Source organism: Oryzias melastigma, linkage group LG11 (assembly GCF_002922805.2).
Source record: "Oryzias melastigma strain HK-1 linkage group LG11, ASM292280v2, whole genome shotgun sequence".
NCBI lineage: Eukaryota > Metazoa > Chordata > Actinopteri > Beloniformes > Adrianichthyidae > Oryzias > Oryzias melastigma.
The window spans coordinates 18,697,463-18,714,143 of record NC_050522.1 but is presented as its reverse complement, the minus strand read 5'-3'; the positions used below and the strand labels follow the sequence as shown (position 1 = coordinate 18,714,143).

Below are 16,681 nucleotides of genomic sequence, written 5' to 3'. Positions count from 1 at the left end.
TTGATAAATTAACTGAATTCTCTCCAAATGTTCTATTCTGGGGTTTCTTTTAACCATGAACAGACATTTCTGATGCTTTCTTGGTTATTTGTAACAAACAGAAGACACACACATGCTGAATTTAAGGGAATTTATAAGATGACTGTAGAATTTACCTCCATGAAAACAGTAGATTGATAATTTGACAATGACAAAGACTATAGAACTATACAATCACACCAATGTGTTTTCTCTACAAGTTTCACTTCAAGGCATGAAACCAAACAGACATAAGCTTAAAACTATCACAAAAACTGGGGTTTGAACAGTAGAGAGAGTTAAAGCAGCCTGTTTACTATACATGGATATTGTGATGAAGATCCAGCATGAAAGTCGGGTCCTCTGATCAGGCCGTCCTCAGTGGTGCTGCTGGTGTGTTCAGGGACTCTGCTGTTGCCGCCATGTGCTTCAAAGAGCGTGGCAGACGTGGAACCTGCAGCGAGCTGCAGATCCTGGCCGCTCTCAGTGTTTTGTGAAACATTTCCATCTGTGCCGCGTGAGAAGTGTTTGCCGAGTTCCCCACAGCTTGTGGAGAACGGCGTCGTGAATATCATCGCTGACTGATTCATGGAGGACACTTTTCCCAATTCTGTATTAGCAGGTTTGAGCAAGGTTTTTCCCAGAACAGATCATGTCACATTTTCTCATCAGACCTTCTCCTTCAGAAGAGGAATGATCTACAAAGGGATCGGAGTGTTTGTCCAGGCTTTGGCGATCAGCACAGCTTCTTTAGCAGTTTGGCTTCTCACTGCAAGCTTTTATTTTGGATCATTTTTAGCGTCTTATCAACACAAACACGCAGCCTGTTCCTCACTCAAACAGATGGCTGTCTTCTGTAATCATGTGACTCAGACATTAACCTCACAAATAAAATTAAACACAACAAGCCACCATCTGCTGCGCTGCACATAATTCACTCTGCTCGCAGAAGACTCCCAGCATATGGAACAGCTCAGCTGAGTCATGAGGAAACCTGCAATCCTCAAATACGGCCCGGATCAATCCCTCAGTCAGAATGTCTCCAACCTGTCACACAAATTTCATGCTTTTAGGTCACATTTTTGTCCCTTCGGACTGAGAACTTCCTTTGAGACAAGGACACAATCATGGATCCTTCATCACATTCATTTAAAGGTGCACATGTGATCATGAGATCCCAAATACACGAGATCCCAAAGACAAATGAAATGAACTTCCTCCAGAGGGTGGCTGGGCGCTCCTTTAGAGATAGGGTGAGAAGTTTGGTCACCCGGAGAGAGCTCGAGGTGGAGCCATTTCTCCTTTATATTGGGCAGAGCAAGCATCTGGACCTGGACCCCTCCCTGGGGAGAGGCCCCGGGGAAGACCCAGGACACGCTGGAGAGAATACGTCTCTCAGCTGACCTGGGAACACCTCGGGCTCCCACCAGAAGAGCTGGAGGAAGTGACCGGGGCGAGGGAAGTCTGGACATCTTTGCTCAGACTGTTGCCCCTCGAGATCCAGTCCCGGATGAGCGGAAGAAGATATATGGATGCTATGAAAGCAAACTTTTTTGATGTTTAGGCTGACATGAAGGTCAAGTTCTCTGATCAACCAGAACTTCGTGGGACTTTCCTGAAGATGATCTGCAGACAGTGGGTGTCAAAACACACGATGAAGATGAAGAAGGTCTGCAATCACAAAGACATGGCTTTGTTAGAGACGAAGGTGCTGGAGGAAAAACCAGCTCAGCGGCTTTGTTTTAGATTGTCCGCCCTGCGACTGGAGGGTTTGTATTCAGTTGTACGGATATCGCCCAATTTCGCCATTTTGGGACCAGACGGCGTTAGCAAGCAGTGATTGGTCCAAGAATCTGTCAAACGCTTTGATCGTTTGATGGGGGCCAGCAGGAAGCACATACTCTTATTGAAGCTTCTGATTGGCTAGTTTATAACTAAAATAACTAGCAACAAAGAAAATATTTCATGAAAAAAAATAGGTTTAGCAAGAACATGTTAAAAAGAGGGAGCAGAGCAAGAATGGATATTCTGACAAACAGAATGACTGAGTAATAGCTGTTTATTTTTCAATAGACGTCTATGAGATTTTGGGTTTCGGAGACCAGTGGATACTTCCTATTTGGAACGCGAGGGGGGACGGGATGATAAGTCTAGTTCTATCTATTTACTGTCTATAGTTCAAATCCACGGCTGAGTCATACCAAAGATTATAAAAAACGAGACCCAGTGCCTTTCTGCTTCACACTCAGCATTTAGGGCTTTGAGTGGGGGGTAAAGACACCAAATGGTTCCCGGGCGCAGCTGCGTCTGCAGTTCACCGCTCCCTTTCAGGGGATGGGTCAAATAATGTGTGAATACATTTCACACACCTAGATGTGGAACTGCTAATGGGACTTTAACTATGAAAGTAGAGCTTTCATTGTAGAAACCATATGTTACATCAGTAAAACGAATTGTTGAGAAAATCCCTACTGCATACCAGTACGTTAATGTTGAAAGTGTTAAACAAATCTATTAAATTTAACAAAAAAAAATTTTTTTCCCCTCCTTGAACCGCCACCTTAACGTGGTGGAGGGGTTTGAGTGCTTGAGTGATCTCAGGAGCTATGCTGTCGGGGGCTGTTGCCCCTGGTAGGGTCTCCCATGGCAGACAGGTCCTGAGTGACGAGCCAGACAAAGAGCGGTTCAAAATCCCCTTTATGAGTGACAACACCATAGATACCGCTACGTCACCCGGATTGGTGTCACCGGGGCTCCACCCTGGAGCCAGGCCTGGGGTTGGGGCTTGGAGGCGAGCGCCTGGTGGCCGGCACTCGCCTTTGACTTCCACCCAAACCACAATGCACCGGCCCCTTCAGAGCTCCCCTGCAGGTGGTGGGCCCACTGGGGAGTGATCCCACGTTGCTCCTTCGGGTTGGACCCGACCGGGGCCCGTAGGGGGAGCCCTGTTGTGGTGAAAAGAGAGCTGAGCCAGAAAGCAAAGCTCTCGATTTACCGGTTGATCTTCGTTCCAGTTCTCGCCTATGGTCATGAACTTTGGGTCATGACCGAAAGAACGAGATCCCGACTACAAACGGCTGAAATGAGTTTTCTCCGGAGGGTGGCTGGGCGCTCCCTTAGGGATAGGGTGAGGAGCTCAGTCACTCCCAGAGAGCTCGGAGTAGAGCCGCTTCTTCTCCGCATCGAGAGGAGCCAGTTGAGGTGGTTCGGGCATCTGATCCGGATGCCTCCTGGACGCCTCCCTGGTGAGGTGTTCCGGGCATGTCCCACTGGGCGGAGGCCCCGGGGAAGACCCAGGACACGCTGGAGAGACTATGTTTCTCGGCTTGCCTGGGAACGCCTCGGGGTCCCCCCAGAAGAGCTGGAGGAAGTGGCCGGGGAGAGGGAAGTCTGGGCATCTTTGCTTAGACTGCTGCCCTCGCGACCTGGTCCCGGATGAAGCGGAGGAAGATGGATGGATAAAAAAAAAATTTTGTTGTTTTTTTGACATTATACAGTCTTAGTATAAGCCAACTGAAAGAGTTTTCTTCATTTTTACTAGCTAATGAGCAAATAATTACATTATTTTTTCCAATTTTTTTGCTTTTCACTATTGTTTAGTAATACAATCATATATTGAACCGAAACAAAACTGTGACCCAATAATTGAGGGGAAAGTGAATCACTGCATCCCTAATGGTTCAGTCTTATTTAATACCAATCTCACATGCAGGACAAAGAGATTCTGGGATGAAAACGACAAATCTTTAGATTCTCTCACTAAGTCTTTTTGACTTGTAAAATTTTGACAGAAGGGCCAAATCAGGAGCAGATGTGCGGCGTGTTTTGGTAATCTACCGCATAAATGAAATAACAGGCAATCTGGGAAAATAAAACCTTTAATTTTGATTGAAAACTAATTCATTTTAAAATAGAACATTTTTGGAGTTGTATTTCAAAACTGTGATTTTTGCTCTAATTTTTTAATATCCTTCAGGGATAGACATAAAGTTAGAGAAATGCTGCGTTCTTGTGGTGTTGGAATGACTGGAGAAATGACTGTCTAACTCAAAACACACATGAATGTCATAAAAATAACAATTTATCCAACAGCACATGAATACAGAATAACTTTCTGCACCTAAACAAAGATCAATGTGTTCATACTGGACCCTCCATGTGGAGACACCAGAATAACAGGGAAAACAACGATTATTAACCATTATCAATATCATTTATTCCAGTTTGGCGGGCCAGATTGTCCACTCCTGTTATAGTCTTGTTATAATTCTTTCTGAATTTGTTCTAATTTAAGCAAACATCTTATTTTTACTCAACAGACGTTCCGTTTGATGACATTAGAGCTTTCGTTTTCTGATCCGTTTTAATTGCTCCCCTTACACTGGCACACGCAGACAGGAACCAGCGTGCACAGCGCCATCCTCAGTTTAAACGCCATCACTGTTCCGAGCGTACAGCCGCACCTGAACGGTGGTCAGAGTGCAGGAATGACGGCCTTTCACGGGGAGACAGGGCATCTAATTTTAGAAACTGGTTATGAGATGAGCTCCCTGTGGGATTGTGGGGGGGGTATCAAAGGGACTGCATGCTGACTGTTGCCATGGTGATCGAAATTCTGCTTGGATATCTTCTAATTATGAGGCAGGGGTGTCAAATAAAACGGATGCAAGGGAGAAAATAAATGATCAAAAAGTCGACTTTCCTGTTATGTGGATCAATAGTTCCCACCCGGCTCAGCTGCTAATAATGCGTTCGTGTAATGACAGTCGGTGGGTGAATTACAGGAGTGGAATAAAGCCTGCTGAGATGATGATTGTCATGTTCCTGCTGTCTTTAGGGGTCACACATTGATTAAAAATGTTGGTGCTCGGGATGTTGGCTGCAGCAACAAGCACTCATCTTCCTGCTCAGGGAAGATTTCAGTGAAAACTCCAGCGTTCCGTTCTCAGCCGCCACATCTCATCAGCCTGAGTGCACTTTAATGAAGTTCAGGAGGGATGAATAATTTATTTAGTCATTAAGAGACTTAAAGTAAAGACCAGAAAACCGATCTAAAAATGAACCGTGATCCATCATCAGGGTTTGTCTTCAGGTGATGAAGAACAGGACAGAAACAACATGAAGTAGTTGGATCTGTGAGCTGATGAGGAACATTTTTTTCCACATTATCTTGTGTGTTTTTCATGATAAGATCCCCTTCACTTGACACTCAAACTCCAAGTGAAACCATCAGTGCAGCAGCAAAGTCATGCAGAAGAAATGGGTCCATTTCCACTAAAATCTCTTGAAAACCCGACGAGAGGGAAGACCAACTGAAAGCATTTGAAGATGACAGTAAAATATCAGTGTGACCTTTGACCTCCATGTGGTTGAGTGATCTCATCTTTTGTGTGTGCTACCATTCGGTTGTCTTAGATCAGGGGTCTGCAACCTGCAGCTCCAGAGCCACATGTGGCTCTTTTATCTCTCCATGGTTTCTCTCTGGCTAAAGAAAAAGAAAATAACAGTAATTTTCAAAAGATTTTGAATTTAGCTTCTATTTTAGCAGAATGCTAACATTTTTGACTAATTTCGTTTATTAAGGAATTTGAGGTGATTTTGGAGTTCAGCTAGTAATTAAACAACAAGCTAGCTTTTTTGGCCAATTTGGCCTCTAATGAGTTTTTTATGCTAATTTGGAGTTTAGTTAATATTTTAGCAATATATGCTAACATTTTTTTGGCTAATTTGTTATCTACAGGAGTTTTAATGCTAATTTAGAGTTTAGCTTTTCTTTTAGCAACATGCTAACATTTTTAGTTGATTTAATTTACTGAGGAATTTTATGCTAATTTGGAGTTCAGCTTGTAATTAAGTAACGAGCTAGCTTTTTCGCTAATTTGGCCTCTACTACATGTAAACTATGTAAACTTATGTAAACTACTACAAAGGTGAATTGAATTGTAGTTTGGCTATTTTGGAGTTTAGCTAATATTTCAGCCACATGCTAGCTGTGTTGGCTAATTTGAGGCATTTTTCAGTTTTTAGGCTATTTTGAAATTTAGCTATTTTTTCAGTTACATGCTAGCTGTTTTGGCTAACCTAATTTCTATTTTTTAAAGGTTTTATTAGGCTAATTTGGCATTTAGTTAATATTTTAGCTGGCTATCAGCTTCAGTGGTTTAAGCTATCAACTTCAGCATCTTCAACTATCAGCACTAGTATCTTCAGCGGTCATATTTAGCTAACAGCATTCATATTAGCATTATCGCAAGTAAGGCCATATATCTAGTTCATAATTATGTTAAAAAGTTACGGTTTTAAAAATTTAGTTTTTAAAGTGTTCAATAATTGTTACCCTGTTCGACCCGCGAGCTAAGGTGTCTTTTGGATTTTGGCTCCTTGTGCGATTGAGTTTGACACCCCTGCGCTAGAGTCTAGATAAAATGTGGTTCAGATTCTTTCACTTATCTGTGCCGTCAAGGTTCAACCTTCATTCTCCAGGTTTCTGGTCTCTGTATCTGTGGAGTCGACCCTAAACTGATCCTATGGGCTCTGCACAACTCGCTTGGGTTGGGCCTGAGACATGTGGGTCTTCAGGGCTGAAGGCTCATAATTCCCCTGACAGTTATTGACAGTGAATCCTTGGCTTTCTGGATTCCAAGTTGTGCCTAACCTCTGGACCCACCTGCTCTCCTTGAGAGTTATCCATCATGGACCAGAACAGTCTTACCATCCACTCACCGGTGTGACTCCAGCACAAACAGTCAAATCCTGCAGAAAAAGACTACAAAAGCAAACAAAATTGAACTAAAACCAACTCATAGGTAACTGACTGATACAGGTGTGAGTCCTGAAAGCACCACAAGGGGGTGCACTACACAAAGAAATGTGAGTCAACAGGTGGCACTCACATCACATCACAAAGGTGGATTTTAAGTCTAAATGTTGACTTATTGGTAAATGTCACAGCCATTCCAAACAGGATCTTTACATAAGCACTGGGGGAGTACAGTCGGATGTACCATGATGGACCAACAGCACAGGATCAATGGAGAGAACACTTTAAGCTTTCTTTAAGATTACCTGCCATAAATCCTGTCAAGCTAATAAAATGTGGCCAGGAGGATATTAAATCCCTCTATGTACCCCAGAGCTTTCATGTTTAAGGAAATTATGACCGACAGCCTGGAGGGACATCCAGACCAGCCATGATCAGCCACTAGTGTCCTGTTTCGGAACCGATTCTCCTCCACAACAAGAGGAGCTAGTTAGAAGATTTAGACATCTGCCAAGAATTTAAATCATAAAAATTAAGAGAATCTTTAAATAACTTTTTTGTAATAAATAATTCAGCTGTTTTGTGTAAATAATTCAAATTTAAAGTGTTCAAGTATAAAGTAAGGAAGCTTTTATGATTTAAACTTCACCTCAGTGAGGATTGACTCTTGAAATCATAGATATTTTTGAAGAGGAGTTTTTTTTTTAAACCACTCCTCAAAAACATCCAAACAAGAGCCGTAGCAGTTTTTGTTTTTCCTCTCGGAGTTAAAGAGATAAAGTAATGAAGTCACTATGAAACGAACATGACAACTGAAGTCAAAAGGGTGCAGACATTTATGAATTATTTCTGTTAGCTTATAAACCACAAGACACGGATCGGAGAAGAAAAATGATTTGATCATTTTCATTCAGTAAAGTCATAGTTTGAGATCTTCAGTCATTCCAGAGGCAGCTCACATACTACTTAGACACAGGGACGCGTTGGTGCCGCCAAATCCAAACGAGTTGGTGAGAGCCACCCGGCGGCCCCGAGTTCGCCACGGCTGTGCCGCGCAGGCGACATAATTGAGGCTAAACTCTGGTTCTGTGCGGTCCAGGTTCAGGGTTGGGGGCAGTATCCCGTGGTAGCAGGCTAGAGCGGAGAATGCAGCCTCCAGGGCGCCAGCGGCACCCAGCAGATGCCCGGTGGCTCCCTTGGTGGACGACACAGCCAGCGTGTCTGCGGTTTGATGGAAGAGCCTATTGATGGCGGCGTTTTCGGCAGCATCGCCCAAAGGCGTGGAGGTGGCGTGAGCGTTGATGTATGTGACGTCTGCCGGGGAGATGCCTGCATCTTTGAGGGCTGCAGACATGCACCTGTAGAGAGAGTGCATGAGGTCACATGACTAACTCTGCCAGATATGAGGAAATTTAAACAAGGAAAGATGAGAAATAACACGTATGCACGAACTCAGGGGTTTGTGGATTGTGCTATCGGGTTAAAGGAAAATAAAAAGTTTATAAATTAAAAAAAAAGCTTTAAAGGTGGATGGTCCAGTTTGTGAAATTTCAGAAATAAAGAAAAACCAGCATCTCTGGCACAGCACCCACAGTGGAAGACTGACTTTAGAAAACAGCAGTGGTGCAGTTTTGCCTTCAGACTACAAGTTTACAAGAATATTTAGAGCAGTTGAACAACAGAGTCACCTGAAAGCCCCATCTCCATCTGCAGAGGGGGCCGTTATGTGACTGGCATCCCCTGAGAGCCCGTATCCCAGCACCTCGGCATAGATCCTGGCTCCTCTCTTCACAGCGTGGTCCAGCTCCTCCAGCAGGAGCACTGCTGCTCCCTCCCCCATCACAAAGCCCTCTCTCTCTGGGTGGAAGGGCCTGGAGGCCAATGTGGGTCTGTCGTTCCACTTGGTGGCAAGTGCTCGCGCTCTGGCAAAGCCGGCTATGGAGAGAGGCCCCACACAGGATTCCGTGCCCCCCGTAACCATAGCAACTGCATCTCCGTGAGCGATGAACCTGGCTGCATCCCCAACGGCGTGAGCTCCTGTGGTGCACGCTGTGGACACAGCATGGTTGGGTCCCTTCAGGTTGTGCTTGATGCTGATGTGGCCAGCTGCCATGTTGACGAGGATGCGGGGGACAAAGAAGGGGCTTACTTTCTTGTAGCCTCTCTCCTTAAAGGCAGCAGAGGTGCTGGCAATCTCGTCCAGTGACACCATACCCATGCCAACTGCCACCCCCGTACTGACCTGCTCCTCTGGGCTCTCAGGGAACCAGCCCGCGTCCTCCAGAGCCAGCTGTGCTGCTCCCAGGGCCATCACAGTTGCTGCAGACATGCTGCTGATTTCCCCCCGAGAGGCGAACCTGTCCTCCTTAAACTGGCCCTCATCGGCCCCTCTAGGCACCAGAGCTGCCACCCTGCAGGGGAGGGCCCGGTACTCCTCAGAGTTCAGAGCCACGAGCCCGCTCCGACCTTGGATCAGAGATTCCCAGGGCAGCTTGCAGCCGGTGCCCAGCGGGCACACCAGCCCAAGGCCCGTAATCACAACCCTCCGCCCGCTGCTGAGCCGGACTCCCTTTGGACAAACGTGGGCATTTCGAAGGAAAGCCCTGCCGGGATGAACTTTCACCCGGACTGTGGTCCAGACGGACATCGTCTGCCCCTGGAGGAGCTTTAAGCTTCGTCACAGAGACTGAACCGAGGCTCCGGACCGGTCAAAAGTAAATGTGCATCCAGCGTTTGTTTTCGCTAACCTATGAGTCTGCCCCAGAGAATGCCTGATTTTTTCTCCTAACTTTCTCTCATATTTAACCTAAAACTAACAAAAAATATTAACCACCTATCAAAGATTGTTTATTGACACTTAAAAAAATAACTTATTAGCTGTAGGTCGTGCACGCGCGTTTCCCCGCACTTACAACCCACTCAGGCGCCATTAGGACGCCTAAACGAAGGACCCCAAACACAGACTCAGCGAAGTAGCGCTTAGCGTTAGCCCGCCAGTCCACTGTTATAACAGTTTTTTTTACACGGACAGGCGTCACAGTTGGCTCGGTTTTGTCGGAACCATGAGTCTGTCTCCGGCGGTCACAACTTTGTGCGAAAACTCCACGGAGGTTTTCCTGGACGCCGCCAAACTGCTGCTCACCTACGCCGATAATATTCTGAGGTGAGGCTGCATGGAGATTCGTCAGTTCACTCAAATTGCAGAAGTACGAGGCTTGTTTCTCAGTTGATCCGAACAAGCTGTTATTCATAAACCTTATTAAGTCTGCACAAAGGTCAAAGTAAATCAAAGCGGGATATAGAGTCACTCAGGTGTTCAGATAAAAAAAAAAGCGTTAACGCCCCCTTTCCTGCAATTTCTGTCCTCCTTTGTAGACATTTGACACCATATCTCTTTGTAGATCATTAATTTGTGTCATTCACATTTAATTTGTTGCATTCATATTTTTCAGGCCATTAAGTTTAAACAAATCACTTGAGGTGTGCCCCATGGCTCTGATCTGGGTCCCCATATTTTAAAAATCAAGCCTTATTTTACTTTTTGGCTGGTGACACTTTCCTCTTAGAAACCTGACATCAATGAGTGTTTATGAAATGTTTTCTTATCACCCTAACAGGTACCCAAACGTGGAGAAGTACAGATCCATCCGGATAGGTAATCCCACTTTCTCCACCAAGCTGCTTCCCATCAAAGGAGCTGTGGAATGTCTCTTTGAGATGGGCTTTGAGGAGGTAATCCTGTTTAATTTTGGATAGTCGGAAGGCTCTCGACTCCAACTGAACTTTTTTTTGTTTTTTAAGGCTGAGACTCACCTGGTTTTCCCCAAGGCGGCGTCAGTGGAGCAGCTGAGGCTCGTGAGAGAGTCCATAGCAGCAGAACGTGATGAGAGGCTAAAGGGGGGGTGTTCTGTTCCACCTGCTGCACAGCAAGTTGCTTCAGTGCAGCAGAGCCCAACTGCAGCTGTTCCTACTGCAGCTCCTGCAACTACTCCCCCGGCAGGCGCCTCTGGCCAGCCGGCAGAGTTCTCTGCACAGCAGCCGTCGTCTCTGGTAAACAGAGCTTTTGTTCACAATTAAGATGAATCGTGGCTTATTTAGAAGGATGGATCAGCTGATGGGAGTTTCAGACTTCTCCTGCTCCTTCTTTTTTACCAGTTCAAGCTGCACATGAGTTATTCTCTTCTCACTGAAATGCAGATTTCAATAAATCGCAGAGAAAAGAACATTTCCTGAAACATTTTCCTACCCTTCAAATGTGTCAAAATCAGCAGGGAAACAATTTCTATGAGGCTAGCAGGTGCTTTAAGGAGTGTCCGGATGAACTAAATTGTCCCCTTTTGGATCATGTTAGACATTTGATTCAGATGCAGAAAGATGAAGATCATCAAGGTCTGATGGGAAGTAGAGCAGATGCTTTATGCGTCTTTGCTCTTCCAAGCTTTTTATTTCTTTGACCGGATGGTGGCAGGCGCAGGCTTGTGCTCGCCTGACTTGCTCAGTTTGAATGTTGCATCACCAGCTCGCACGTCGGTCGGAAGCGAAGCAGGCTTCGGGCAGTGGGGGCTCTTCTTTGGGAGATCAGACATCCAGCTGTGAGTCAGTTCTCACTCAGTACATTTTGAAGACTTTGCGTGCCGTTGAAAGGACTTCCTGTTGTGTGATTGACTCAGTAGATCTACTTTTTTTCATTTGTTTTTAGTGGAATAGAAAGTTCAGCTGTCATTCATGTGGGGGTGGGGTATTGTTTCATGTAGGTGAAGCTGCAGACTGTTCTCCACAGCTGTTCAACAAAAACAAAAATATATGAGTAGATTTAATACTCAGAACAATTAGTTTTGGTTTCATTCAAATTTAAGACGGAAATCACTCTGAAAGGGGAGCGTGGAAACTTGATTGACGTGTAATCCTCCAATTGAAGCTCTGAAATGGTCTCAGTGGGCGTGTTCTAACAACAGACATACTTGTTTGTCGTGCAATTTCCTAATTTGCAGGAAGGAAGCGTTCATTGTAGTCCAGTGCTGGGAGAACAGGTTTTTAGGTGAACACAAATCAACAGTCTTGATGCAGACAGATCAGCCTCTTTCCAAACTGAAAGCAAAACCAGAAATTCCAGCTGTCGTAGTTCCTCAAATGACCACTAGTAGCTGTGCCAAAAGGGAATGATTCTTAAAAAAATGTGATAAAATACAACTTCTTGCAAAAAGGAAAAAAATGGATCCTAGTTTGAAAAGCAACTTACTTGATGTTTGTTTTTTTTTTTTGTTTTTATTCTATTATGAGCTCAGACTGGTGCATTATTATAATTCTTTCAACACACAAAATCTGCAGGTGATGTCAGAGATGATGGCCCATGTACATTACATTACACACAGGCTGGGGTGTCCAACTCAATCGCACAAGTGGCCAAAATCCAAAACACACCTTAGGTGGCGGGGCGAACAGGAAAAACATTGAAACACCTAAAACTACATTTTTAAAACTTTAAAAACATAACTTTTTAGCATCATTATGAACTAGAAATATAGCATTACCTGTGATAATGCCAGTAAGAATGCCGTAAGCTGAATTTGGCAGCTGAAGATGCTGAAATTGATAGCTAAAAATGCTGAAGTTCCTAGCTGAAATAACTGAAACTAATAGTTGAAAACGTTGAAGCTGATGACTAGCAAAAACTTTAAAATAGCCTAAAAAAAGAACTAGCTATTCATTTTAAGTCCATAAACTTCAAATGTTTTATATTTATTCAGTTTTTCTCTTTCTTTGCTCAGAAATGATAGTAGTGTACAGACTGGAAGTGTCTGGGGAGTCACATTTGCACTGATTGAGTGGATCTCTGCATCAGTGATGTGACTCTCATTTTTTGTGTTTCCTAGGAGAGCAGCATGGGCTTCTTCCTGATCCTTCAGTCCAACTTTCAGCACGTGCTGCAGTATGAGAGCCCGGAGCTGCAGCAGAAAGCTCGCAGCGTGATTCCTCATCAGGAGCTAGCGGACGCTGCCGAACGCGGGCTGAAGCAGGCCAGAGAGGCCGACCCAGGTGAGCGGACGACCATTCGCAGCAGCCGCTCGTATCTGAAGGCAGCTGACGAACGCCGCTGCTGTGTCTTCAGGATGCAAGCTGGGAGCAGAAGATTTCCTGGTGCTGGAGCTGCTCCGCTGGTTCAAACTGGACTTCTTCTCCTGGGTGGACTCTCTGCCTTGTAGCCGCTGCGGAGGCCCCACCCAGAACGCCGGCTCCCTCAGTCCCAGCTCCGATGACCTCCACTGGGGGGCTCAACGAGTGGAAAATCATTTCTGCCAACCCTGTCAACTCTCTACCAGATTCCCCAGGTGGGTCCATGTTTCTAGACACCCAGATTTTGGTTCTACTGAATAAAAAAAGCAGTATAAGTTTGTGTTGCTGGGGAATTTAAATGTTCTCCTTGGGTGCTGTTTCCATGGAAACCTCTGACAGATGCTGCTGAGGCCACACCCATAACAGTGTAGCAACAGAACCAGGTCCAAAACGGATTAGAGCTGACGGCAGACGTTACAATCTGAGCCCAGATGTTTTCATCATCCTGCTGAGTCTTTCTTTGTTCTCAACGTCAGATACAACAACCCTGAGAAGCTGCTGCAGACCAGGAGAGGGCGCTGTGGAGAATGGGCCAACTGCTTCACGTTGTGCTGCAGAGCCATGGGTCTGGAGGCCAGGTACATCTGGGACAGCACAGGTACAGTCCACACCGGTCTCTGTAAAACCTAATGTTTGGAGGAAGTCCTGTTACCAGGGAAGCCAGCTTGTTTCTGGGATCACACAACAACTCGTTAATGTAATCAATTGGATGCCGGTAAATTACAGCTAAGAAAGTTTGGCCTCGTTGAAAAAAAAATTAACAACCCTAGTAAATATATTTTGATGATTTGTTTCTTTTTTTATCACCTTGTGTTGATTTTCAAAAGAAAACTGAATTTACAGGTAAATATGAACTCTTAATAACTAGAGAAACCAGTTTTTAGGTTTACATGTACAGGATTAACCAGATTACCACACCTCCACTGCCTTAAATAGTAAATCGTGGTTCCTTACTTTCTGCATCTCTCTGTTCAAACTGTCTGCAGTTTTGGTCACAGATCGGATCTGCCTTAGGAAACCGGGTTTTCCAGAATTCCTCATTCTTGTCCCAGAAACCAGGTTTTTGGAGAAAGATGATTGATTGTTGTAACCGGTTTAGTGCATTCAAAAATAGAGATAAATGTGTTTGCATAAGATTGTCTTTAGTAATATCTCAACTCAACCCGATCCTTTGATCTGAACGGTTTTCTTGTGATCGCCCTGCTGCTGTTGCAGAGAAGGTCTGAGTGACGGTGTGTTGTTGCAGATCACGTGTGGACGGAGGTGTACTCGACAGCTCAGCGCCGCTGGCTGCACTGCGACTCCTGCGAGAACACCTGCGACAAGCCGCTGCTGTATGAGGTGGGCTGGGGGAAGAAGCTGGCCTACATCCTGGCTTTCTCCAAGGACCAGGTCAGAACCAACATATAAGGACCGGGATTGAAGAATCTTATGAAGGGACGGAAAAAACAGTGTTAGGCTTCTCCTGCTTGAGGGTTCAGACTCCATCATAGTGTTGCTATGCTGCAGGTGGTGGACGTGACGTGGAGGTATTCCTGCAAACACACAGAAGTTCTGAGCAGAAGAACCAGAGTCCAGGAGGCCTGGCTGCTGCACGCCATTGATGGTCTCAATGCCTCGGTGAGTCCGCCTTATAAATCAGGACTGATGGTGGGAGGAGCCACTCCCCTGACCCCTCTTTGTGTTTGTATCAACAGAGGCAGCAGCCTCTGAGTTCAGACAGGAAGAAGGAGCTGACCCAAAGGCTTCTGGTGGAGCTGGTGGAGTTTATTTCTCCTAAGAAACCCAAACCAGGAGAGCTGGGGGGGCGCAACTCTGGCTCTCTGGCCTGGAGGGCTGCTCGGGGGGAGACGGGAGCGCAGGCTTCAACGCAAGTATGGATGAAATCTGATAACATTGCAGAGAAGTCTAATTGAATTGAACAGATTTAACCATCTTTGCGTGGCCTAAAAATGGTTACACCTTTTACAATCAAATATGACGTTTCTCATTCAGGTGTATTTTGTTGTCAGGCTGCAGGTTTCGTCTTCTCCCCCACTGAGACGGAAAAGGAGAACCGGCTGCTTCATGTGCGCTACAGCGCCACCAAGGACCAGTACTGTAGAGTATCTAACAGCAATGAGACCATCCCCAGGTGGGATGGGTGCGTCTGGACTACAGAGTCCGTATTCAGGAAGGAGGAGCATGACTGGAATATGGTGAGTCGTTTTTTTCTGGATGAAATGCTTCTGAGTGAAACGTTGAGGAAAAAGCTCTGGATCTGTGCTGACCTCCTCATCAGGTGTACATCGCTCGGACGGAAGGCTCGTCTGTCGGCAGGGTCAGTTGGAAGTTCGACTTCGCTCCGGCAGGAATGACAATCCGGTCCGTCTCCATCAAGGTCAGCAGTGAGACCTTCCACTCTGGGAAAGTGAGGTGGCACATCCAGGCAGGCCACAAAAGCCAAGACGTTCCTGGAGGTAGGACTGTAGTTGGTTTGGAACACTCCGTGTACCTTCAGGTGTTCTGAACCGCTGTTCTCCAACCCCCCTGCCCTAGATGGAACGTTGCAGGAGCTGCCTGATCTGCGCGGCTCTTCGGATCTTCTAGTAGCAGCAGAACTGAGCGGAGGAGACGGGGACTCCTCCTGGCAGCATGCTCAGCTCTTCAGACAAAGTTTTAAAGGCGAAGAGGAGTCTTCTTTTGAAGTAATCATCTCACTGCAGGAAGACTCCTGAGGACAACTCGGTGGGGGCTGGAAAACTCCCGGATGTGTCCTCTAGGATCAGAAGTTGTGAAATACCTCTGCTTTTGTTTCGGACACATTTAAACTCTGATCTAAACGGATCGAGATGTTCTTGATTCAGTTAATTTAGTCACTTTAAGATATTCTACTCTGAAAAAGGATCAATATTAACTCTGAAATGGAGAGTGGTGGAGGGGTGTTCGTCCTGGAAAGACAGGTGGAACATTAACTCGCAGGAGCAGCAGCCCTTCATATGAAGCTTCGTGGCTGTAACTGCTGTTACACAGCTGACCAATGGGTGGGTCTCACAGATCAAGCCCCGCCCCGGCGCTGCTCGTTACAGCCACACCCACAGTTCATGATGGAAGGCCTTCCTGCTGTCTGCGGATTGATTTCATCTGGAAATTATGTTTCTGTCTTTGTGAATTTCTGATAAACGAACCTCTTTGTGCTGGCAGGGGGCGGAGCTAAACTCCACAAAAGTGGGGCGTAAACATACCTGTCAAATAAAAATGTTGAATTAGTTTTTATACCAGTGTTGTTTTATTCTGTTTTTCCACATTATTTTGAAAGTGAAAGTAGGGCAGAAAAGTTACATTTTAATTGGATTTATTGGAATTCTGTCCATTCACAAAGGTCGATGCAGGAAAGGCCTGCACACTGTAATGTTCTTTAAACTAAACTTGTTTTCTTCTGAAATAAACAAATAATCACCCAAAAGGTCCAAAGATAGGACAGATAAGAATTGATTTTTTACATAGTTTTTATAAAAAGCAAAGGCAGAGCAGATATGTAGATGTTTTAATGGAGCATTTGAAGGTCATTTTACTGATATTTGCATATTTATGTAAATAATTCCTTAAGAGGTTGCATTTATACTATAGATGTATCATCATCATATTTTTTTGTACTTAAATCAAAATAATGTTTATATATATATAATAGTTCTAAAAGTAAAGTTTTATCGACAATATTTTCTTATTAATTAAAAAAAAATCAAACTGTCCTTTGCAGTTCTGGTCGAGATCCATTCAAGTGACAGATGTGATTGTTGTACGGTAAAT

At 45.0% G+C, this 16,681-nt stretch overlaps 2 protein-coding genes across 3 annotated transcripts; one reads left to right on the top strand and one right to left on the bottom strand.

The window, feature by feature from the left end:
• Positions 1-7,596: 7,596 nt before the first annotated feature.
• On the bottom strand, positions 7,597-9,450 carry oxsm (3-oxoacyl-ACP synthase, mitochondrial). Its single transcript, XM_036214222.1, has 2 exons — positions 8,467-9,450; positions 7,597-8,136 (listed from the first exon to the last, which is right to left on the bottom strand). Exons 1-2 carry the CDS (start codon positions 9,423-9,425, stop codon positions 7,734-7,736), a joined length of 1,362 nt encoding a protein of 453 aa, XP_036070115.1. The 5' UTR covers positions 9,426-9,450; the 3' UTR covers positions 7,597-7,733.
• On the top strand, positions 9,362-16,147 carry ngly1 (N-glycanase 1). Of its 2 annotated transcripts, none has more exons than XM_036214218.1 (12): positions 9,362-9,492; positions 10,396-10,510; positions 10,580-10,828; positions 12,652-12,814; positions 12,888-13,107; positions 13,369-13,490; positions 14,139-14,284; positions 14,402-14,512; positions 14,590-14,766; positions 14,905-15,090; positions 15,174-15,351; positions 15,431-16,147. In XM_036214218.1, exons 2-12 carry the CDS (start codon positions 10,496-10,498, stop codon positions 15,607-15,609), a joined length of 1,746 nt encoding a protein of 581 aa, XP_036070111.1. In that variant the 5' UTR covers positions 9,362-9,492; positions 10,396-10,495; the 3' UTR covers positions 15,610-16,147. The 2 variants fall into 2 exon arrangements, with proteins under 2 accessions (XP_036070111.1, XP_024151506.1); XM_024295738.2 differs by lacking the exon at positions 9,362-9,492 and adding an exon at positions 9,697-9,941.
• Positions 16,148-16,681: the final 534 nt, after the last annotated feature.

What these genes read in the sequence shown, in the direction of transcription:
- oxsm (XM_036214222.1), bottom strand. Translation starts at nt 9,425, where the DNA reads ATGTCCGTCTGGACCACAGTCCGGGTGAAAGTTCATCCCGGCAGGGCT. An exon ending in GATGGAGATGGGGCTTTCAG is followed by an intron (nt 8,137 to 8,466) that starts GTGACTCTGTTG and finishes CTCTCTCTACAG; the next exon opens with GTGCATGTCTGCAGCCCTCA.
- ngly1 (XM_024295738.2), top strand. Translation starts at nt 9,841, where the DNA reads ATGAGTCTGTCTCCGGCGGTCACAACTTTGTGCGAAAACTCCACGGAG. An exon ending in GTACATCTGGGACAGCACAG is followed by an intron (nt 13,491 to 14,138) that starts GTACAGTCCACA and finishes GTGTTGTTGCAG; the next exon opens with ATCACGTGTGGACGGAGGTG. An exon ending in AAGCCAAGACGTTCCTGGAG is followed by an intron (nt 15,352 to 15,430) that starts GTAGGACTGTAG and finishes CCCCTGCCCTAG; the next exon opens with ATGGAACGTTGCAGGAGCTG.